General features: G+C 41.9%; 1 protein-coding gene across 4 annotated transcripts in view; it reads right to left on the reverse strand.

The window, feature by feature from the left end:
• The window catches only part of FAM124B (family with sequence similarity 124 member B), a 271,679-nt gene that overhangs the window by 16,666 nt on the left and 228,796 nt on the right, over positions 1 to 26,217 (reverse strand). Inside the window, exon 4 of one of the 4 annotated variants that reach the window (XM_069618171.1) lies at positions 25,463 to 25,528. The exons of the other annotated variants lie outside the window; for them this stretch is intronic. Coding sequence (XP_069474272.1) covers positions 25,502 to 25,528 — 27 coding nt within the window. The 3' untranslated portion in view covers positions 25,463 to 25,501. The remainder of the gene's footprint in view (positions 1 to 25,462; positions 25,529 to 26,217) is intronic. 4 annotated transcript variants of the gene reach the window in all.

A 26,217-nucleotide genomic window follows, 5' to 3' on the forward strand; every position in this document is an offset into this window, starting at 1 on the left:
TTGTTTGCGCATTGCCCCATATCGGACCCAGATATAGGTGTCTGTGGCTTCTGTAAACTAACTGATAGAGCCCAGAAGCTGAGGCACATACTAGTTGAATGCCCTGAATGAACTGATATTCGCACACAAATATTTAGGTTGTTTTTTTAGTGCAAATATTTCCACCTGCCCGGACGATATATGGTGTAAAATTAATACTGGGGGTGAATTATTTTTAATTACAGAAATTCTGAGATTGTTGGAAGTGTTAGGTTTTTTTAAATACCGTAACCTTTATTTGTGTTTTAACATATTATGAGATTGTAATCAATGTCAATATATTACCGGCATCCCATTACGATCATGAGTATTTTATCGGAAGATGATGATTTTTACAATAGTATTTAAATGTGTCTAAAGGTAATATTTTGTTATTTTATATGTAATTATATGTGTTTATTTTCTTTTTATATGTTTATTTTCGTATTATCAGTATTGTTGGTAATTTGAAAGATCAGATTCTTATCGAAAACAAATCAATACAAATTATGATATTATGAAATGAAATGAAAATATATATTATTTATATTGCGCTCGTACACAAGTGTTTCAGAGCGCGAACACATATATTATGATGTGTAATATATGTGATATGTTGTATGTATGTATTCATATTCATTTGAAAGCGTTCTTATGAACTGAAATAAATGCATTAATAATAATAATATTACTAGACCAATGAGGGTACCAACACTTGTGCATAGGCGCATTATAAATAACTTATCAATGAATCAGTCAACATGATGATGTTACACAAAGAAAACGATAGCCTTTCCAAAAAATCTGGTTTATCTAGGCACTAAAAACAATTTTGGGGGATTATCCTTTGAATATGCCTGACACATACATGATGCCTGGGTATGTAGTAGAATTTCCTAACCCTCATATAAGACGTGATTATTTGTGGCTGAAATTCTACCTGGTTGGCACTATGGACAATGTTGGAGCTAGGTTAAATATTAACAGAAAATTGAGAAGGTGCCAATTATGTTCAGGTCACAAGGTATAAACTGTTAGACATCTGTTTGTTGAATGCAACAACATAAGCATATTGAGGAAGCAGTATTTATGCACCTATGTCAATTCTAATATGATATCAGGTACTGATGAAGAATTGTGGCAATGTTTTACAATAGGTAATGACTGTAATTCGATATATCATCCAATGCTCTATTCGTATGAAATTGAGAAAAGTTACAAATGAGTGGATAGATGTATGATTGCATGCTCTTAAATAATGATGATAGATATTTGTTTTTTAATGTAACAGATAAGATTACTAATTACATGTATTACCGTTTTATCTGTTCTTGGAATTTATAACTAAATATGTACTGTTTATATAAACATCTATTTAATAGTAGCTTTATTATATACCAATACAAACAATATGTTTTCATCCACTAGTAAAGGAGTTTTGTTTTTCTTTTTTTCTTTTCAAGAACATTAACAATTACAAGAACATCAGGACATAATCAGAACATGTAATCTATACCAAGTAAACAATTAGGGTGAGACAATCAGGTAGACACAATATCAGCGGCACCAAATTCATCAATCTTGGGGTAGTCCGAGAGAGAGAGTGGCCTGGGATAAAGTGCAGACATAACGAAATCACATTAAAGTGTCTTCCTAGGGTTCTTCTAGTAGTACTCTCCCTTATGTGTTATGTTGCAAGTGATCACATACCTATCTTAAAATAGTGAGAAAGATTTCGATTGTTGAGAGATCAAAAGAAAATAATCATCTGAATTAACATGCCTTTTGAATGGATCCCAGGTCAATCTGTTTTTGATTAGAGTATAGAGAGTTAGGCAGTGATCTTCTCCATGACACATGCATACCAAATGTTTGCCCACCGCATATGCATCGGGGGGCATCCGCCTTCTTCCAAGTATGGGCAATAGTCAGCTTTGCAGCCGTTAGCATGTGGTTGGCCTATTTAGAATGTGTTGCCCCTAATGTAGACATTTCCTGTTCATCCACATTACCCAATGAGATCACCAAAGGGCCTAGGGCAGTGGTCTTCAAACTGAGCCTCCCCTTAAGTAAATAATTTGTTTCCAGGCCCCCTTCAAGCCATAAATTCTTATATTTTCTATTAAATGCTTACATGTTCTATTAAAAACGGTCACGTAATTCCATTTTAAAGAGCTTTGCCCCACATGTGTACATCCTTTAGGCCCCCCAATCCCCCCCACCCCCACAGTTTGAACACCACTGGTCTAGGGGAGTCAGATTCCAATAATCTTCTGAATCAAGATAGTAATCTCTACCTAGAAGGGTTTGATCTTGGCACATTGCGACCATATGTGGGCTATGGAACCAACCCGCCTGAGAATGAAGAGTCCCTATTCACTGTCCTTGGAATCCAAACCAGAAGAGCCTGAAAAACATAACAATCGAGGTAAAAGGGTCATTTTAATTGCAGACATTCGTTCCAGCCAAGAGATATCAGGTTTAGCCATGTAAACCAATCTGCTTAGCTGATGCTAGAATCCCTGGGAATATTGGTAGATAGAATACTAAATATTTCAGAGTACTCAAGGTCCATTGGAATTCAAAAGCATTCTTCAAATGATGAACTGTATTGGGCAACTCTGATACATTAATTATGGACGATTTCATCAAATTAATTTTGAATCCGGAGAATCTACCTAGAAGGGAGAGAATATGCAGCAAAATAGTTTGTGAATCTCTCATATAAAAGAAGGACAACCGTATACAGTGCCACGTTATCATCATCATCAAGTTTATTCGGAATTGCATGTAAAAACAACCCATAAAACCATTGCAAAGTACAATAAATAGGTAACAATTATATCACAATAAAAATATACAATCATATAACCACGATGAGGACAGCAAACAGAAAGAATTTCAAGTTCAATTCATTGATCGATGTATAAGAACTCATTATCAGAGCAATATATCAAGCAATCGTTTCCAATGGCAAAGTGCTATTTTTAGTTATGATAGTAACGATCAGCCCACTTGTGGTGAATTTGCCCAGAACAGGTAAGTTAGGGCTGGCCTCGATCGTGCAATGCCCATTTCCCTTAATAAGGGTCATATGAGCCGTTTTCTTGTAGTGTATATGCAGGACAAAATAATATCAAGTGTGCCAGGTCCTCGTGTGGAGCTTTGCAAATTGGGCAGGATCGATCTGCACCCTCCCCGGCCCAAGCTGCCCCAACAGCCTTTAGGCGGATGCAGTTAAACCTTGGCCTAGATACGAGGACACAATCCTTGGGGGACTCGGCCTATATTAAATAGCGCTGAACACCCAGGGACATGATTGTCACCAGCCCCCGATTATTTGGTTTCATGATTTCTCTGCTTTCTCTGTCCAGGTATACAGTCTCATAAAGACAAGCAGTCCATCGGTTAATTTCTCCCCTGGAGAGCAGACTACTGGGTGGATACAGATGTGTGCAGTTGATCCCACGCAACTGTTTCCTGATGTAGGACAACCACAGGATCTTATCTCCCGGGTCCTTATCGAGCAGAAAGGTGAGCAATTAATGCGTAAGTGTCGCCCTGCCATTACCCCATAACCTGAGTCATTGCAAAACCGGCTGCAGGGAAATCGTGTTGCTAATTGGTGTACAACCCAGTTCCTTTACTACTCTGAAAATTCAGAGCCCCAACAAGTTTGTCAAGAATTGGTTCTCCAGGGTCTGGACCTCACTAACATTGGAGTGGCTCCACAGATCCATCCCAAATTTAGCAACCAAAGCTGCTTTACCCTTGTACAACTGTAACAAAGGGACTATTGGCTTTACTTCGAAGATGGACATGGCCCTAGAGACCCCATCCAGGGCCTGCTTGAACTGCAAGACCTGTTTGTTTACATGGGCCATAGGGCCCATGTTAGTGGAGAATCTGACACCCAGATAATCAAAATGCTCAACCCTGGGAATAACAGTGTTCCTACAGTACATGGCCCCTGAAATTGATCTTCGTCTCCCCTTCTAGCAGGATATCACCGCCGACTTTACTGCGTTTACCACCAGGTCCAGGCCCTCCATGAAGATGGCATTTTCCGAAATGAGGGCCTGCAAGGCCCTTGGAGTACGAGCCATCAATACTAAGTTGGTAGAGTCTCTCCCAGGGGTTACTCACCCAAGAACAGGTCATTGGGCTGTGTTCGTGCTGGTAGAGAGATTCCCAGACCCCCCCCTTGTTTTGCATAAATTAACTTTGGGTCTCACCCTAAGTTAAAAGGGCAATCCAGACGTGGACCCCTTGCTCACTGTTCTTAGAGAGGTGAATCTTCACCTCACTGATGATGCCCAACAAGGCTGAAACACGTGTATGGGGTTGCTGTTGGTACTTTTGTTCAGAGGAGAATTGCCTAGTATTTCAGTGCTGGACTGCCCCTGGGCAGGACAAAGACTGATATGGAGGGACATTTCTTCTCTGTGAAAGGGACAGTGAGCTAAAGACTTGGTAGAGTCTCTCCCAGGGGTTACTCACCCAAGAACAGGTCAATGGGCTGTGTTCGTGCTGGTAGAGAGATTCACAGACCCCCCCTGGTTTTGCATAAATTAACTTTGGGTCTCACCCTAAATTAAAACGGCAATCCAGACGTGGACCCCTTGCTCACTGTTCTTAGAGAGGCGCACCTTCACCTCACTGATGATGCCCAACAAGGCTGAAACACGTGTATGGGGTTGCTGTTGGTACTTATGTTCAGAGGAGATTTGCCTAGTATTTTGGAGCTGGACTGCCCCTGGGCAGGACAATGACTGATATGCAGGGACATTTCTTCTCTGTGAAAGGGTCAGTGAGCTAAAGACTTGGTAGAGTCTCTCCCAGGGGTTACTCACCCAAGAACAGGTCATTGGGCTGTGTTTGTGCTGTTAGAGAGAGTCCCAGACCCCCCCTAGTTTTGCATCAATACTAAGTCGTCTGCATAAACCAGAACTGGTAGGGGCCGGCCACCCAGCTTTGGGACGTCAAGGTGGAGGACTTTAATAGATGCTTGTGGAGACCATTCAAATATAAGCAGAATAATAAGGGTGCCAGCACACATCACTGGTGCACGCCCAATTTGACTTTAAAGGAACTTGTACAACGCCCGTTGACACCACTCCTCACACAAGCTTGGGTGGTGCCATGCAGCCTCGCCAGAAGGTTCACCAATGTCCGTGGTCAATTCATGGACCTGAGCATGACCCACATCTTGGCACGATTGACTTTGTCAAATGCCGTGCTCAGGTCCATGAATGCCAGATAGATGGGCTCCTCTTTCAGGTAAAGTGAATATGCCACTACCAAATAGGGATTACGTGCCTGTTCTTCTGTACCCAGCCCTGGCCTAAATCCTAACTGAACCTGAGAGAGATTCCACTACTCACAACCCAGTCCTCCAGTCAGGCCACTATGGAACGACCCAATATTAAAAAAATGGAGTCCAGGAGTGAAAATATTATATATATATATATATATATATATATATATATAAAGCAGGCAAAGCCCAGGATCCCTTCTTATAAATGGGCTGGATTACCACCATGGACCATGAAGGTAGAATAGCAACCCTCCCCCGCACATATGATGTTGAACCCTTTGGTGAGCACTGGTGCCCAAAGATCTGGCTCCATAACAAATAGGTCTGCTGGGATGTTATCCGGGCCCAGAGCTCGATTGCATCGCTGACAACCAATGGCCTTCTTTATTTCATCCGCTGAGAACACGATTATACCCTGAGTACCCATCACATCACTACGTTCTGGGATACCCCCCATGCCCCACCCCGCTTGACCATCTCCCTCAGCCCTGCTCCCCACACTGTAGAGTGAGGAGAAATGGTCCAACCAGGCCTTGTCTGTGACATTATTAATCGGGGTGTCCATATTAAATTTATAATAGGGACCCTTCTGGGTTATCTCCCAAAATAATTTAGAATCATTGTTCCTTGCAACTACCAGCCAGGCTTCCCATGCTTCTTCCTCTATTTCTCTTTTTGTAGTAGCCAAGTTTTTCTTTTAGCTTGATCTCTTCACTTACGATAGTGGTTTTGGGGGTATCAGTACTACCCAACGCATGTAGTAAGTTCTTCCTGGCTCTGGTACATTCAGAATCGAACCAGTCGCCCCTTATGTTTCCTCCTTGTTTACCAGGATCACAAGAAAATACCTGAGAGAGCTGGGTCAGCATGCTTCAAAACTCCTCCAGTATGACATCGCTCACCAGGTTCCCAGACAGCAAGTTGTCCAGTTCTCGTGAGCTTGACAATACTGCCTTTTTTATCAGTTTGTCTTTCCTGTCCTTCTTCCATTTGAGCCTGCGCTGGGCGGTATCAAGAGATACTTCCAGCGGATATACTTGACTCAGCATGTCCAGCCCTACAGCTGACTTAATCCGGAGTTTAATGGGAAAATGATCACTACAAATATAGGCCGATTCCTCAATCCCCTTTATAAGTCCCCAGTGCACTACTGGGACACAAACAAAATCTATTGTTAAGAGAAAGTAACTTTACTGGGGATGTCCCCAACCAGCTGCTCATTTGTGGATCTTAGTCCCCACTCATAAAGGTAGTGCCAAAGGTGCAAACCTTCCACACAGAGCCTGGTATCTGTCAAAGTGGGCAAAGATATCCCTACAACAGCACCTTCTGCGTTGTTGTATGGGTTATTTACTAACCCCAACCCTAATTTTGCGATGAAATCTCCACCAAGTATCCAACACACCTTACCCATGGAAAACCTTGCAGAGAGTTCCTCCAGCACAAGTGCCAAGACACCACAAAAAGATTGTGTGTTGTTTGTGGGGACTATTATAAAACGTCACTACTAGAAGGTCCACCTGGCCCGATCTGCAAATTTTGACCACCAATATAAATGGCACTGGGTTTGCCAAAACCACCTGCACACTCTCCAAGTGTGTTTTAACCAAAATACACAGCCCACCATAACTTCTTCCTCTCTTATTTCTCCCCGCCACCCACTGGTATGAGACAAAGGGATCCACATTGATTTTGCCACCTTGTGTTGATATTGTTCTTTCACAGGTCTGGGATTTCGGCAGATGATCAAATCAGACACACTAGGGGGTCCATGGATAAAGCAAAAAAGAGATGGGGACAATGGGCAGCCTTGTCGAGTACCCCTTTGTAGATGCAGCGAATCAGTAAGCGCGCCATAAAATTCTATTTGTGTAGTCGTATGTACACAATTGGCCAATATCATTTTTATAAAAACTGGTCCAAATCCAAACCCCTGAAGCACCTCCGAAAGGTATATCCAGTCTATCCTATTAATTGCTTTTTCGGCATCAATAGAGAGGATGGCAAGTTTCTGTTTCCGACTGTTCGCCAATTTAATAACGTCAATGTAATGTGAATGGGACTACTTTGCCATCCTTAGTGTTTTATCATTCTTCTTTTTGGGGACTTTCTTAGGCTACCCCTTTCTCCTATTGGCTATGGATAATGGTTGTCCATTATGAATTGAACTGCGTATATGAGCCAGAAACTGCTGACTATGAGCCCTTTTACCATCCGAGGTAACTGGGTCAAGGCCATTGGACTAAGGCTGGTGGATCATGCCAGATAGGACAATGAGCCGTTCAGAGAAGCTGGATGTCTGCAAGTGGGTGGAGGTAATACACCCTCGCCTGAGGGGGCAAGACCAGAAGTACATCAAATAAGTCATGGTGAACTGGAAGTACATTGCCTATCTATGTCATTTCATAACATAGATAGGGAAGACAGACTGAGGTGTCTGCATGGAAGAACTCTTTGTTTAAGGTGGGAGGTGGGATAAGCACGCCGAAAGGCACAGTCTTGTTGTTCCGATGATCATGTGGTTCATGCCAGCACAAAACTTTCAGCAGAAGACTAATTCAAGGTAGTGTACCAGTCTTGCATTTCTTTTATTGGATACCTTTGTTAGCAGTGTCTATTTCAAGTGGGCAACCAATGGCATTCCATGGTTGTGACATGAGAGTCTGAATGTGTGCACAGTAGCTGTTTCTCTGTACTGTAGTAAAATTTATTGTGTCTTGGAGTACAGCGCCACTGAATGTGATAACATTATTGACAGCAATAATGTGGCACATACAGCCAGCCCTATGTTGTTAGCATAACATATGGGTATGCAAATGGGAACAGGCTGCAGATTTAAAAGTACACCAGAATATTTATTTTTTCTCTTTTTCTCTTACTTGAAATGCCTCATTCACAGGAGACTACATTAGCTGTCTAACTGACTGACTTAATTAACAAATACTAATACTAGTACTAACTCAATAACATTATAATGTAATCTCTATGTGGAAAAGAGGCAGAAAGACATGCTCTGAGATTCATTTTAAACGTGCATTTGGATTTTTTCTTTTCTCTCTCTGTTCACTGTGTTTGCAGGAAGCAAAATCTCCATGCCAGGAAATGAGTTTAGCTACAGTTTCTTACTGTAAAAATTGAGCTATTGTGGAAGGAAGGATGATACGGTTTTTGTAATTTGATTGGTGCAGAGTGTCTGCAGTGATTCCACGTAAGCATAGGGGGATGAGACAGAGGTTTGCTGGAAGAGTCTGACAGAAAAAAGTTCAGTTTGCTTTTTGATGAGCTGCTGACACGGACCATCAGAGACTGGGCATTCCTAGTCTCACTGTGCACCGGCTTGAGAATTGCAGATGAACTGCATGCTCTCGCTGTGCACTTCAAACTTCAAGATTACGATGACAACCCTGGGCCCATTCCTCGGAGGCGGCGAGAGAAGGGAGGTCGCATGTGGGAGAGAGCTACAGATAGCTGGTAATTATCCAAGTGAATTGAGGTTGTGTGCTGTACGGATGACCTTCTATAAATGTCAGGCAGGGAGAGTAGCAATAGGGAATCCCCTGTGTTTAATTGCCGAACCATAGTGTTGCAAAGTGAATATTGTTCTATCGCTGTAAATTTTCCTTCTTATTGTTACGAATAATGTGGAGTGAATTTCGTTTTATTGCTGCATTTGTTTTCTCTTCTGTTTGTTAGATAAGTTGGCAGCAAGAAGGGTAAGGTGTTATTTTGAAATGCAACAGTTTATAATACAAATGTTATGGACACAAACTGTGTAGAGTGTTTTTGCTCTTGTCTTTTCTAGGTGCATTTAGGATAATATTTAGGGAGAGGGGGAATATTTTTTTTTAGGGAATACACATGTCATGTTTCCCATGCAGATGGAATAATAGCACTAGCAATTATAAATAGCTGTGTGCGTGTTTCCACTCAGTGTGTGGTGTCTGAGTGGAATTTAATACAATAGACATTGCTGGGCGTACATGAACCAGCAAAGAGGCCTATGGAAACATAGTTCACTAATGTATATAAATTAGTGACAATACCACAGGTTATTGAGAATGCTATATGTGAAGCTGTTGTGTTTCTGAATGTAAGTCCGAGGCCTCTATAGATCACAAGAACAGTCTAAGAAAAAGAAGAGTTTGTGTATATTGGGGCCACAAATAAAACAGAAAAATTATGCTCACCAAAATACCACCAACAATAATGTATACCACTAACTGATCCCATATAATGTAATAAGGAATGGTCACTGAAAGGAAATAAGGCCAAACCCAATCTAAATGCAAGGAGTAGTCAACGCCAAATTACCATTATTTTTGGCGGTAAGAAAATACTGCCAGACCCCAAATCTACACAAAATATCCAACAGTACCTCGACCAATATGGGCAGTTCAGTATGTTATGGTCAGAAAACGTGCCTTAGCTCAGAAAGCAACTTCAAACAATTCACAGTGTTAAGCTGAGTGAAGAGATTGAGGTAAACCCCAATGTTACATAAAGAGGATTCCTTAAAGCAAGCCTTGTTGTTAGGCCACTGGTGCGTGTTGGATCAAAGCTTCCAGCATAAATCCTGAGCAAAGCAGTTGGAGGAGCAGTCTGCCTATTAACTTCAAGAATCCTTCCCTTGCCTAAAAGGCTACCTGTGTGGAACAGATCACTGAGTCAAATTAATAGGACAGGAGTTTCAATAAAAGAAAAACATGTTCAAACAATCTTCTTCAGAGCACAGAAATCCTGGCACTGGCTCTGATAATACTTCTGGATAGCCTTCCATTCCAAAAAACACATTTTCTTTCATATGACTTTACGCTGAGGACATGTTTGCATACACTAGTTTGGCTTCTGCAAACTGGGAAGTACAGGTGTAAAGACTGGAGGGGGATTTATTGGTGATACTATACACTATGGTTGGGGTAGAGACACAGAGGCACCCCTGCCAAGGCTTATAAAGGGTAGAAATGGACGAGCAGCCAAGGTAGAGACTTACAGGGAGGTGAAGCAGGCTAGTTCTTAGGTAAATTGAATCCCCACTCCCCACAAAGGAATGTCGACACGCTATGTTATGTGAAAACAAAGTTATTTTATTAAATAAATATTAGGTGTAGGTGACTATATACATATAAATAAGGATCACTTTGTACTCGGGAAGCTTTCTTTACTCTAACAATCAACACAATATTTACAGTACTATGTGGTACCACAGTTATTCTTAATTTCAGCAATAATGCACCAACTGGCATATGAATTGTACTGAAGGTCCAAACCAAATACAGCATTTGAAACAAAAATAAAAAAACTCGCACATGTCATAAAAATGCACCAAAATTACTGAGCACTCTGTGAATCTCAAAGCACAACTGTAGAAATGTAGGCAATTACCTCAGAACACTGACAGAAACTTTTGGAGATTCAAAAGGCAACACTGTGTGGAGATCCCCCCACCTGGGTAACCTGCAATAACAGGTAAATTATACTTTGCTTTTTATATTAATGCCCAGTCCTTAGGTGTTCATTAATTGATGTTCTTGCTTCTACGGTCCCACCATCCACCAAGTACTTGGGAAGCAGTAAGGTGGTCGGATTTAGGACAAATCCGCAACCCTTGTGTTACCCCTGCAGGAGGGAGTTCCTCTTCCTTGTCACAGTACCTTGAGTGCCTTGGAAGCCGAAGTGGTTGAGTCTCTCAGCTTTACTCGATGATGCCCCTCAACGATGGACTCCCCCTATATAATATGATATGATATCGCATTTATAACGCGCCTATACACAAGTGTTTCAAGGAATGTATAGGAAGAAGTCAGAAAGGCAGCAGTGATGGTCTGTCACAGTGGTCTCATTGGTCAAGTTACTACGCCGGCTGTGGATGTCTCACAAAGCTGAAACTCACTGTGGACCCCGACAAGGCTTGGGAGGTGAGGATGAGTCCTTTGGTTTCTGTCGTTGGTCTTCAGTGGCTGCGGGCGCTGTAATAGAAGTAGGTGTCGGGTTTTGTGAGCTTGCAGTTGGCTGCCGTTTGATTCTCTGGTGCTGCAGTCACAGCACGGACAACAGGATGGCTTCTGGTGAGTTGGACTCAAGCACTGGACTGCCCTGCAGACCTCCACCAAGTATGGACTTTCAGGACTTGTTCTTTGATGCAGAGTGGGGGGAAACCCACCGGCAGACACTTCTCTGCATGTGGCAACTCCGGACTTCCTCAGGCATGGAAAAGTGAACATATGTCGAGGTTACAGTGCCACTTGAAGATTTCTTTGATTGGTTGGAACTTGGCACGCTCTAAGTGTGGAGTAGAACAATGCCAGGGTACTGTTACGCTCACCTGGTATCCACAGGGGCACCACACGATACTGGATGGAGGTCTAAGCGCTATCCCGGACCCCTCTATGCTTGGTTATGTGCCAGATGTTGGGTAGTGCCTATAACAGGAGAATGGAGGGTTAAGATACTGATTCTGTGATGGGTGGACTCCCACCTCCCACTGGTCCAAATCCCCTCCCTTGGGGTTATTGCCCACCTTAGGTTTTTGTGCGTTGAACTCTCCGTCCTGCGTCTCTGTGCAGGGGCGCGTGGTTGGTGCGGGCGTTCTGTGGACCTAGTTGCTTCACTGGTCCGTGTGCCCTTATGTCGGGTCCAGACCAGCTGTGACTCCGACTCTGCTTGCTGTCTTCCAGGTGAGTTATGTCTTTTCCGTCTTTATTCTGTCTCTTTCTTTCCCTCCATTTTCTCTGTCTTCTCAGTGTCTTGCTCCACTACACTGTTCCTTAACAATGTCTCTTTTTCTTTTCACAGGGATGGTTGCGATCGCGGAGTTGCTGCACCGATGGTGAAGACCACAGTGAGTTATTCATGCGCGGAGCGCTGCGCTGTTTATTGGTGTTAATTGCTAACCTGTGTTCTCTTCCCTTCTTTGTACAGGTTACAGTGATGTTCCGGAGTGATGAGCGATCGAAGCGCTGCTTGCCCAGGTAAGTGCTTTATTAATGCTGACCTTGTTCCTTCTCCCTTGCAGGTTGCGGTGAAACCCGGAGATGGGCGAGGTAAGAGAGGTGCAGGGTGCTGCCAGGACTCACTGCTTGCCCAGGTAAGAATTGTTATTAATGCTGTCCTTGTTTCTTTACCTTTGCAGGTTGCAGCGAACTCCAGAGATGGGCGAGGTAAGCGAAGAGCAGGAAGGATTCAAGACCGGTTACTTCACAGATAAGTGTTCTTGCTCACTAATGCTGTTCTTGTTCTTCCATGTTATTGATGGAACCCATATCTACGGGCTTCAGGATCGGGCTGCCGGAGAAGCAGATGAGCAGGAGTTGGACATGGTGAGCGTTACGCTGCGTGTTCTGCTGTTTGGGTGTGGTTTAAATAGCCCAGATAAAGTAGTTCCAGGCCAAGTAGTTCCAGGCCCAGCCACACCCAAAACACTAGACCGGATGGCTTAGTTCTAAAGAACTGGGCTGTGTAATAGACCTCCATGTTGGATTAAGGTCCAAAACTGGTATTGCTTTATTCCTGATAATGAGCCTGGCGCCAAAGGCGCCAGGACTGACTCCATGTATGTTTCTGAAGGAGTTTTAAGGCCCTTGGGGCCAGTGTGAAAGGCTTTAGCACCACTGCTGCCGGAGGGCTGTTGGGGGGCTGTTATACCTGAGGGGGTCAGGGGCATGGATCGTGACAGGTACCCCCTCTTCTGGACGATATACCGCAGTCAGGCTTTCAAATGGTCACACACAGCCTCTAGACCCTGAATGATGCTGGTGGACTTCTTGGGCACAAGATGTCCAGTCACTCTTCTTCATGACTCACAAATATATCTCTGAAGGATGAAAGGCACTCAGGACTGGCTTCCAGGACACTTCAGGTGAAGAACAGCAGTTGCACGATGTCCCCTCGTAGCTATTGGAAGTGGTTGCCTGTCCAGGTCCTCTCTGATCAGTGCTTGAACCAGCACACCAGCCTTTGAATTTGGCGAAGAGTTGCAGCAGCAGAACTTCGTCATCCAGCTGAATTTACACTCAGTCAGCTAATCACACACTAGGGTGGTAATGCAGAACACAATCGGGATCAAATGCAATCAGCTCATTCCCCCAAAACCAGACACCCAAAACAGTGGATGTGTTTTGGAGACACCACCCAGCTTTTCAGAGCACACACTACATTCTCTCCATTTCAGACAGGGCTGGCTGAGGCAGGACCGCAGGAATTGTGACACACAGCCAAAACCAGACACTCACAAAACAGAATGTAAATTGACTCCTCTTTCCATTCAGTCAGGTACACATAGCAAGCAGTCTCGGGGAAGGGGGGCTCTTACCAATTAAGCAGAGGGTAGCCCCAAAGCCATTTATGGTCCTTCCACCCAACATCCAATCAGGGGGAAGGGGGACAGAGTCAGGGCTTCTCAGGCCTTTGATAAACAAGAGGGAAATACAGACAGCCATGAGGCTTACACTGGCCATCTTGCCTTTGTTCAGGAATCCATTGATTCTTATGTTAGGGCCTGGTATCCCAAAAACGGATGAGACCCAGAGCCACTGCAAAATCAGCATGTAGCTGCCACCAGCCCATACTCTGCTCTGTGGGGTGACACACAGGTGTACAAAACACACACTATAGGCACGAAGCAGACCCCTACACATGGGTGCCACAGGGGTATCCTATGAGTCCTGTTCGACAAAGATAAAGATGCAGATGTGCACTAACAGGGGTCCAAACTGGACCTCTGTGCAGAAAACATACAGATAACACACACAAGAGATGTAGTAGGATAGAGACTGGACATGCCCCACTAAAGTATTTCCAGCATCACAGCAGGTCTCTTGCTCTTTAAAGCCAGTGACCTGCGCCCTGAGGCAAATGACCCAAGATTGATTGATTAATTGATTGTTTATTTGTATATCGCCTATACACAAAGTGTTTCAAAGTGCTTCAAGAAGGGAGAAACCATGGGAGAATACAGTTACATTCTTTCACAAGTCCTTGAAACAATTCAGAATGTGAGAAATAACTATCATAATCAGCCTGGCGACATTTCAGATAGTGCAAGTGCAAGGCAAAATAAAGGAGGGGGGTGGGGACTGAGACAGAACAAGTAGTTACATTACTATGCCTGACGACAATTGATGTAGTGCCGGAATATTAACAAGAGGAGGGGGGTCAGAGGGGTAAGGAGTGAGGGAGAAGGAGTGGAACAACACAAGCGACTAACATACTCAGTCTGACGACGATTCAGAATAGTGCTGGAGGGGGACGTGGGAGGAGAAGACAAGGAGGGAAGGGGGAGAGACAAACAAACTGCTATCACAAAGGTCACAAGACAAATGATAGAGTACATGCTAATGAACAGTAATAGGGAGGGGAGGAGGAGAGGACAGGTGGATGAGAAAAACAGGCAGCTACAATTACCATGCCTGACGGCAATTGAGCTAGTGCTGGAATTAAACAAGAGAAGGGGAGGGGTGGGGAGGAGGAGAGGGCAGGTGGATGAGAAAGACAGGCGGCTACAATTACTATGCCTGGCGGCAATTGAGGTAGTGCCGGAATTTAACAAGAGGGAGGGGGGAGAGGGCAGGTGAATGAAAAAGACAGACGGCTACAATTAGGATTGATTGTGAAACCCGCCACAAGAGAAAACTCTGCTGCAAAAAGAAATCGTGGTGCCTGTGGAAAAAACATACCTCCACCCTCTTCAACCAATGCACTGACTTAAGCAAAAGTCACTGAAATTACAAATTTGTTGCAGGATGCTATTTTTGGTGTAATTCAGTTGTAAAATATATTTTACTCCACTTTGGCAATGATATGATACGATATGATATGATAGGGCATTTATAACGCGCCTATACACAAGTGTTTCAAGGCGTTTCAATGGACAGTGTGAAGGAAGTGCCAGAGCTACAGAGCACCAAGAGCTATTGATACCACTAGGTAGCAATGTTTTGGTGTGTGGGCAAAATAGGACCAGGGTATTTTACTTGTGAGGGCACATTGCAGCAAATATATTTGATTTGGGTTGTGCTTTGTAATTGGTGTGGGCTGTAAGGTCTGGTTACAGGTATTGGAGAACACAAAAAGGAGTGTGCTGCAACCAGTGAAGGGGAGACTGGTAGTGGCTAAACTGATGTTTATATCACTATACAGTCTCAGAGGCGTCCTGCACCCTCGTTACAGATTTAGAGACCCTTGGCAGGCTTTCAATTATGAACATTGAAAATGTGCACAATTTGTAGGAATTGACAGAAATAAGAGGATACGCCCTCACCTCGCTATCTGTAAAACCAAAGGGGTCATTTTGAAACTGCTGGTTCGTAAATCCATCCATAAAAAGCATGGCTAAAATGTGTAGACATGCATTTTTATCAACAGGCAGATTCTAAATTATTTTTATGGCAAACAGGGGACATGGATCGTAGTTTCTATTCTGCACCCACATCTGGTCCATCATAGAAAAACAGATGCATTTCTGCCCGAATGTGATTTGGTGCTGGTGGAAATTCAATGGACTTATTTGATGGGTACCAATACCGGTTAGCTTTTAGCCGCGGCTAAAAGCTGTCTGACTCCTTAGGTATCCACCTCAACGCACAGAAATCCATGTACGTTAATTGTCTGTGCATTGTTTCCACATCATAGGGAAAACAATGATAATTGCATGGAGAGGACTGCATGCATAACAGTGCACACGCATTCGATCGCCTGCAAGTAATTAGCATGGAAACACAAAGGAGTTCATATTCGATTTCCGGTGTCATTACTTGTGGGGACTGTTACGTTTTCACCTTGACATACACAGGTCCCCTCGACATAACTTTTGCATGACGGAGTGCAAAAGTGGAGTGTCAATAGGTGGTATGCCACCCTTTGCACTCTGCCATGCAAAATGAGTAAACACTGCCTGCCATGTACGCTAGGCAGCGTTTACAATGGATTCCTTTAGAATTCGCCGGCTTTTTCCTGGTGTAGAAAGCAGGTGGATTCCATAGGAATCCACAGCGTTTGCGCCAGCATGAATACACATGCTGGCATAAATGCTGGAGTACTTGCGTGGCAGAGAGGAAGGCTGAGGCGGAATCATAACTTGCGATCAGCTCATCCTCTCCGCCTTGCAAATGGTTGAAAAGGAGCCATGAGGTAAATGAAACGCATAAAGACTTTTGTAGGACTTTTACGCATTTTATTTACGTTACAGCTCCATGAAAATGAGCCCAATAGTGCACGCTAAACCCTCATCCACTAGCTTTCATCAAACCACTTCCATAACCAAATAACCATGTCTACTAAACTCATGTTTTTTTTATTCAAACGTTTTATGAAGTCTGACAAAAAGTTAAATATCAAACTGTTAGAATGTATCCAGAAATCAAACATTAAATGAACTGAAAACTCGGTAGCAACATAGCAATGCTTTCACATGTCTTCGTTTGCTCACACTAATTGGGCTCCAGACGCAGTACAGTTTGGGGCCTGCACTCTGCATGTGCTGGGCCCTAGCATACTCCTGTTGGAAGGTGTTGTACTTCTCGTACATTGTAGTGTGTTTCAATAAAATGGATCACCCCGCACACTTAGCAGCTCTCTCCTCTTGATGGCCTGCAGTGATAAGTCTAATGAATGGTTCTTCTTGCTGTTAGTGAGGTGGTCACAAGATGTGAAAATGTAATAATCCATATCTTTTTTTATTCATTTGTATTTTATATGAATTGGTTGAATTGATTTAACCTTACAGATATGAAACATGTACAAGTACAACAATTTAAAAGCTTAAAACGAACAAATTCAATATACATTCAACATATTCAACATTTCGCAATCCAGTGAATTAAAATACAATCTTAATCTTAATATTTAATTTTTACCAAATCAATTTCCCACAAAAATGTCAGAACCCCTACAGTGAGCCCTGACTCATGGCCACTTGACAGTTCAGAAGGCGATACAGAAAGTGACTGAAATTCCTAGATCCCAAAGTCTGGTACAAAAGAAGAAGTCTCTTCACCCAAATTGGTCTACATTACGACATACTCACACCAAAGTTCTCAAATTAAGCGTATCATCAAGATTAACTGGACTCTCTGCTAGGTAAAATATTTTCCTCAATATCTGCCTTTGCGTATAAGAAAAGCCAATCGGTAAGATGCAATAACAAAAGCAGATACTAGTGCTACGAGAACCTCATCAACGGCATAGAGAGGGACATTACCTTGCATGAACTGTCAACACTGCAACAACATAACGAAAGGCCAGTCGATAAGCCATCCAAATACTGGAAAACCGATACCTTTGAAACACACCACTACATGCGATTCCACTAATGTTGTATATGGTATTAGATGCCCATGTGGCATCTATTACGTGGGAATCTAGACAAGGAAGGCCAAAAAATGGTGGACAGAGCACAAATCAAACATCTGCACCAACGTAGAGAGATCTCCAGTAGCACAACATTTTGCACAGTTGCGCCAGACGATAGCACAAATACAATTTGTGATATTGGAACAACTTGTACCACCACAGAGGGGAGAAGATTTAACCAAACTTCCATTGCAAAAAGAGATCAATTGGATTGATTGCCTGGACGCAGTGAGTCCAAAAACAATGAACATGGACTTTGATTTATCCTGTAAGAATGATCCCATAAGGGATTTTGGATCAGGGCTAATTAAGATAAGATGAGGCGCTTACAAATCTTGTTACCACTGCAAGTAGACACACCACAATTGTTCCTTATACTTACACTCTTGAGTGTGTATCAATATATAATGTTGTCTTTAATATTAGGACCTATTGTAATTGAAAAAACTATGGTGTGTATAAGAGATTGGATGTAATCATGCACACCCTGTAATTATGGAGAAGACTTGACTATTTGCCTACTATGTATCTAGGCTATCAAATTACTGTCTGTTACTAAGGTCATCTGCCTTTATTACTTAGTATGCTAGGAAAACACTAGGTCATGTATAAATCATACAGAACGTTACATCTGGGCACATTAGCCATTTGCAATGGAGAATTGTGAAGTATCATTGGTTAGATGTCTACTATGTTTCTATGCTGTTAATTGTCTACATATTACTACGGACTATCCATTTTCGTCATCATGTAAGTTAAGAACATTTTATGTTATGTAAGTGCCATGTCCAATGCTACATCTTGGTAAACTGGTTGTTTGAGATTTATCATTACTGCAGACACATTTATACATTTATACGTGTATGACGTTTAGAGTTACAATAAGCCTCTGTCTACTCTTAAAAACCATCACAATACTGACAAATGCCGTTGATATATCTGCTATAGATGATTTTTCTGATTTTCTACGTGCATCATGTTTTTTGGTATCATGTGATGTGATATGAACAATAAATGTATGAATTTTGCCAACTGCTTTAGGTATTGAGATAATTTGTTGTTTATAAGCAGACCCAATGTTAAGCTGGTTGTTTAACTCAAGAGGCACATCCCGTTTGTACTCACAAAGCTATTGATTTATTGACTCTCTTTGGTACATCCAATACAACTGTGCTGTCAGTTTCAAATGTGGTCAATCCATTAAGATCAGTGACGATTATACCGAATCAGTTAATCGACAAGTTAAGTTATGTTCACTACCTGCAAAAGGAGAGTACATTCATGTGTACATAATGTATTTATTACGATGAGCAGGTGATTATGTATAGTGGCGATTCCATGCGCCACATTGATACATTAACATTCTTTACTATATCCAGTTGTACAATCTGGATTATAGACACAATTAAATGGAGACATTTATATCACACAACAGATTACAATACTTCTCATTTCAATGCTTCACTATACGCTTGCATGGCAAGGATCACATGACATGAGCAGATCACGTGACCGCTCTTGGATGTCAGATGATCTCCACAATTCAAGGCGAACACGGGACGCAAGGCTGCTTGTTTGCTGCCTACCGTGCCCGTGGGTTTGCAATTTCAATTATTTTCAATACAAGTTAAAGGTAAGCTAAGTCCCTTCTGGCAAGATCAGCTAATTAAGAACCCAATAGAATTGACCATGAGTTTGTTTAGTTACTCCCTCCCTCTACATTTCAGGCAAAGAGAGGGAACATTGTTCTTTTAGACACATTATTGTCTACGTACTACTTGTCAAACAAAGGAAGTGGCACCAAATCAAGTGTTATGTGTGGCATTATTATAGCACTGTAAATATTTATCCGAATTTCGAGATAATATTTATTCACATTTTTCTACTTTTACTCCCTGGAAGGAATTAATATTCCATATTTTTGAGCCCTCAAGCGGCTATCGCACAACAAGGGACATCACTATTCCCACTGAAGTTTATGACGTTTACATTACTGCAAGGTAAGTAATGAACCCCTACCCAGATATTGAGTTTTGACAACTGATTGACAAGATAAAATACTGAATTGAGTATTTTATTCTTTTATTTGTAGACACTTATTTGAGGCCCCACACCTGAAGAAGAGTCATAGACTTGAAATGCATAGTGTCAGCGTACCTTTCAGCAGAAAGAAAACACATTATTTGACTCAAATTGATTCTTTATAACTATTTTGACCTTAAATGGAACTTTTTGATGTAGTTTTTGTGAGAATTTTATTTGAGAAATGTGTGTTCAATATAATTTGTTTTTGAATGTTACATGAATTATGGAGCTTTAAATCCACAGTCTATGTAGGATGTATACTTTGTTCATTTAAAGAATTTAATTTGTTTGCCTTTCTGTTGGATGAACACACTTACCTATTAAATATTCTACACTTACTATTACCAATTTAGTTAGGATTACTTTGTTTAATTACTCACTGAGGGATTTTGTTTCCACTTCAGGAAGCGCACTGCTATTTGCCTGATTGTTTTTAGGCAACAATTCTTGTATTTTTTGCTTTTTCCTTTGCCCTATTAGCCAAGGACAATATTGGCAGTTGCACCTGAAATTAGTTTGAATTACTTAATTGACTTGAGGAACTCAGGAAACAGTGTGCGCCCCTCCAACCCTTTGTTGCACACTTGACAGTTTAAGTCAAAAGGCATCTGATTTGAGCCATTTCCCCTTATGCATGAAACGGGGAAACATATAACATCTCGATTGGTCAAAAGACAGGCTCGGACTGGCCTATAGCGCAGTAAGACCATGGCCGAACCCAAAACACAAAATGCTGGTGTGGGCCTCTTTTTTGGCCGGTTTGGGCCAGTTTGATGTGTTAATTCACTCTGCGGCTAGTAGATTTGACCAGTGTTGCTGAATAAATGTTCTTTAAAATGCACAATTTGCATCACACCTTATCAAAAATCTCCCCTTTAGTTACTATTCAAACAGTGTCACAAAAGGAATGAATTGCCATTTGCAACTGTGGGCAACCTTTTCATTGGCGCCCGAGACAATTTTATGGCCCAGACCGACGCTGTCTAGAAATGTACATTCCAACAACAAATGTTTTAATGTTGGTACAGAATCTTCTCTTTAACATTGTTTACAGCCCCCACTTCTTTTTCCATCCAATTCAGTGGATCTAACCGCTAGGATTTCTCCTGTCTGGGTGATATTGAGTCGGAATCAGAGTAATTGGGAATGCCAGCAACCATTCAGGAACCATCTTAAATAGTTTGCTGTATCAATTACTGAATGGCTATGGGTATGATTTGTAGCTTCTAATTCTGTCAATGTTGACAGTCCAATCATATTCAAATAGGATTTTTTCATAGAAAGGGAAAGAACTACATAAGTCCTCACTATAGCTCTCCAAGGTTGGCATCTGCATGGTTCTTAAAATCATTTTATGGTTTAATTGACCCTTTCCCCATGTTGTTATTCAGGTCTTCATAGAGCGTATTTGGTTCTGCCATTAAGATTTTATGATAGATTGATAGCACTACACACCTATACCAGCAGCAGCTCATAGCCAATAGACCCCTTTCAAACCTTAATTATGGCATCGGTACATTTGAAGGAAGCCCCAGAGTTTTTTTCCATATTAGACCTTTGATGTAATCCCGGTCCATCTGTCTGGCCGGGGACCCTAATTCCATGCCATACAAGAGATGTAATCATTTTCAATTTGTAAAAGTCCAAGAGAGGTGAGATGGTAAACGTACAGTATTTCATCAGAATCATACGGAACTGAGCTGCAAATTGAATAGACTTTGCTTTCAACCGGTCACTGACCAAACCTTTACCCACAGATGTATCTATCATAGATCCCAGATATTTTACTCTTTTAACTGGGGTCAATGTATTTCCATTTATGAACCAAGAACAACTGAAAAGCATAGTTTCTTGTTTATTAAATCTGATCATTTCTGTTTTATCAGGACTGATACATAATTCATTGGTCTTGGCGTATGCTGTGACTGCATCCAATAAACACTGAAGCCCGACAGGTGCTTGGTCCACTATTATCAAGTCATCAGCATATGCCATGATATTGCCAAATCTCTGAGTTTCGGTTTCACCACGGACAAGCCCTCCAATGCCTCACTCAAATCAGATAGGTATATATTAAAGAGAGCCATGCCTGTCTCAGTCCACGAAACATGAGAGTCTCTATCGAAAGGGCCTTGCGCCATTCAATCTGATGTGTAGGTGAGAACCGTCATGAAGATGTCTAATCAAATTTAAGAGTGGAAGTGGGATTCCCCAACTTTTAGTTTGGTCCACAATTTATTGTGGTTTACCATATCAAAAGCCTGAATTAAATCAATCATAGCAACATACACAGCCAGGCCTTTTCTATTAAGGAGGTTAAAATAAAGCCATTTAGAGCAGTATTCATACCTCTTCTAAACCCGCCTTGGAACTTGTGTAGTCTATTGGTCCTAGCAATCCAGGATTACAACTCCTTTAAGATCAATCCTGCAACATATTTGGAGTCAGCATCTGGAAGGGCGATGGGCCTACAGTTAGCCAGATATGACCTATTCCCCTTCTTATAGATTGCTACTATTGTTTCTAATCTTCAAGAGGGAGGGAGGCATTTAGTATGGACAACATTATCAAAAAGGATTTTTAGAACAACAGCCCACAGTTTTAGATTTGACTTCAGAATATGGTTGCTCAGACCATTCGGTCCAGAAGCTCTTGCTACAGTGGCTTTAGCAATGGCCATCTCCATCTCCACATCCGCATTAGTGCAGCTCAGTTGCCACTCTACTTTTTCCTGTCCTACTGGGTCCGGATTGCCTGTGTCTCCATACAATTTTCTAAAGAACACTTCCCAGATATCTGCACTAATTGAATTGGTTTGTAAATTCTCCTGCGATTGACTCATCAATTATAAGGGAACAAAAATTACGGTATTTTTTTGTAAAATGTTCTTAGGCATAATTTCACTGTCTTTCTGCAATGAAAGAAGATTGTGGGCCTTAACCCAGTTTCAATATTTTTGTTTTCATTTAATTTTCGAGTTTCCCTCCTTTTTACTGAGCCTTCTATCCTCAAATTCTTTAATTTTCGCACATTTTGTCAAAGCACTTTTTTCCTCAATTGAAAATCAGTATTAAAGCAATGTCTTGTTTCCATCCTAACCCCCCGACCATTTTCTTTCAGTTGTTCTCCATTCCAAAGTAAGGCCATGAAGTTAGAAGGGGTGATAAGATTGTGTTTGCCATTCATATCTATGACACTGACTGCGTTTCTTAGAATATTATTTAGTCTCCTCACAGTAGGAAAGTGTTTCGTAATTCAGTTCTGATCCTGTGTAACTGTAAGGCCGGAACAACCTATATCGAGAGGACGCCAGCTAGAGGACAAAGAGATGGATCAAATCAGTTTATTATGATTGCTTAAAGATGTTTCAATAATATTGAAACGTCTACATTTATTAAACAACTCTTCATAACAAATTAGATAATCTATATAAGAATGGAGGGGGGCCTTTTTGTATGTGTACAATACATTCAAATTTCCTTTGATGTTCCAATTTGCTATTTTCAAATTCCACTCCTTAAAGAAGTAGTTCCATCTTTTACCAGATTTAATCTTGAAATTCTGCACTGTGCCCTCATGCTTAAGACATTCACAGTTTAGATTGCCACTCATAATTATATCACATCCACAATGCTTAATCAAATAGGATTCCAACACAGCAATTAGATCCATACCTCAAACATACCTGTTTAAATGTGGAGTTCCCCATGGAGCAATACTGTACACTTATGGAAGTGCAAATTCGCATAAAGCAATGTGTCATTTTTCTATTTTTTTGTGTGAATCAAGACACAAACCTTGCTAAAATGTTTCCACTTATATGTGTGAACTAAATTTAAACAAAAGCAAATGTATTGCAATATACATTCTAAGTTCAATCAGTTGTCACAGGCGATTACAATGGGACACTTGAAACACATGGTGGTTCAACAAAGTTAAAAAAGCAGTGTAAGAAGTAAGGGGAGGTACATGAAAACCAGAGGGTACCCATGTGTTGACACAGAGGCTAAGGTGGCTTTTCCCCGGCCCAATATTAGCAGGACATTAATGGGAATAACGAAAGAAGATTATGTGACCCCCAGCAGTGAGAGGGCTAGCATCAGAGGCAATCTTCCTCTGTGCAGTGGTAACGAGGGAACCCCTGATCACCAGAGAAGAGTCTGGGACCCCAAGAGTGAGAAGGCAAACATTAGAGGAAATCTCACTCGGCGCAGTGGTAACGAGGAAGCCGCTGACCACCAGAGGAGGGTCTGGGACCCCAACAATAAGGAGAAAAGCATTAGAAGATATCTTCCTCAGTGCAGTGGTAATGCGGAAACTACTGTGGTAACAAGGAAACTACTGGCCACCAGAGAAGGGTCTGGGACTTCAAGTGTGAAAATGAAAGCATCAGAGAAAATCCTCCTCTCCGCAGTGGTAACGAGGAAACCACACACCTCCAGAGAAGCTTTTGGAAACCCAACAGTGGGAAACAACTATACCAAACAGTACCAGGAAAAGGGGGTAATTCTCCTGGTGTTGGACATAGAGCTGTGGTGAAGATGCCAGGGCAAGGGAGTCATTCCCCTAGCCTTGTGGTGAACTGTAAAAAGTAACACCAAGAGAAAGGAGGTATTCTCTTTGCACTGGGCTGAGAGTGGTGCTTGAGACACCAGGGGACGGGAGTCATTCCCCCTGGCTCTATTGAGAACTACATAAGCTTATACCAGGAGAAGGGAGTCATTCTCCTGGACATTGAATAAAGACTGGGTGAAGCCCATAAGCCAGGGGAAGGGAGTCATTTCCCCTGCTATTTTCCGTTGAAAGAGAACATTTGTTGAACACTGTTCAAGAAGCAGGAGGAGGGAGCCATTCTCCTGAACGAGGAAATTTATTATAGTGTAAGTGTTAGAGCAGGATTTGGCACGGACGGTGGAACTTTGATTTGATGAACATTCTGAAAATTCCTTTAGTTTTAGATTGAGGCAGGGAAACCCCTCTTAGAGATAGGAACAGTGAGGTTTTTTATTTGGGAAATCAAAGTGTATAACCAAAACCATGCCACTTTTATGTCAGCTTTTGTATTCGACACCCTTACAGTGGGCTCCCTGTATAACATATCCAGGGTTTGCATCATGGACCGGATAGAATACTCTGGACTCCAGAGTATCCCAGACTCCGTCCATGGTTCCCTCAAATGAGGCACCTTCACACAGTCTATACGTTTTGTGTTTGCTTAGTAATTATGCTTTCTTGAAGCTATATTTGAAGCAGGACAGGGCCATATGAAAGCCTTCACATCACGATTGAGGAAATACTAATGTTAAATCAGGGCCAACTATTTTCAGGGAATACTATAAAGAATTCTAGGACTAGGTATTTGTAGATAACTATTAAAAACATCAGAACAACAAAAAATGATTCTGAAAAGTTTGGAAATTCACATAACTGGAAAAATAATGTATTTCTAGAAATCGATCACTTATGTCAGAGAGGCAAGAACATACATGGCATTCTTGTTAGTGTTGACACCCATAAGTCACAATGACCAGACACAATTGCCTATCGGGAAAAGGGACACATGCTCTTGATTAGGTAGTGTGTATTGCAAAAGTGTCCTCAAATGAAAGATAACATAGCCCCACACTGGACAAGAAATCCAACTACAACACGTTACAACATGTGATGCAAAGTATGTTATTTTCATAATAAAATTACCTTGTGGCGTTGCTTCTGTTGGAGAAAAGACTAGGAGTATCAGGTCACGGATAGGAAAACAATAGCCTGCAATCAAGAAATCAATCGTGTAATCACCCGTAGCTAGCCAGGCTCTATCATAATTTCATAGGTGGCACAATTGAGTTCCCTTAGGTATGAGAGAGGATTGAAGGCAGGGTGAAGGCCATATAAAAGGTAGGGACTGTAACAGAAGACTGTAGGTGTCTAGCAAAAATAACTAATTTGGAGAAGGTTGGTGAAGAATGGAGAAGGAGTTGGAGCAGGAGACAGAAGGCAATTGGACAGACTCAGGATGCTGAAAAGAGAAGGGCCTATGTGGGTCGGGTAAGGCGGAACATTGAAGTTGGAGGAGAGATCCATGGGCTTGTGGATAGAAAGGCCCATGGGATAGAGAGAGAAAGAGAAAGACCATGAGGCTGGGAAAAAGAGAACTAGATGGTGGAAAGAGACAAAGGAGCAAAGAGCAAGTGGTAGAGAGAGTCCCAAGAATTTATGGAGAGTTGTGGTGAAGAAGCCAGCCCTTAATATAGAGGTCTAAGAAGAAGGTGCCTAAAGAGAAAGTGGCAAGCAGTTGAGAGACAATTAAAAAGGATGGTGATCAGAGAGGAGAATTGAAAATTAAGGGAAGAACAATATAGTAGAAGGAAAGGAAGACACAAGGGAAAGTCTGGGATGGGTGGAGTAGTGAGCGGAAGTTAAGCACAGAGAAGGTGCAGGAGCAGCACAAGGATAAA

This window comes from Ambystoma mexicanum, chromosome 10, assembly GCF_040938575.1.
Source record: "Ambystoma mexicanum isolate Mex_15411 chromosome 10, UKY_AmexF1_1, whole genome shotgun sequence".
Taxonomy (NCBI): domain Eukaryota; kingdom Metazoa; phylum Chordata; class Amphibia; order Caudata; family Ambystomatidae; genus Ambystoma; species Ambystoma mexicanum.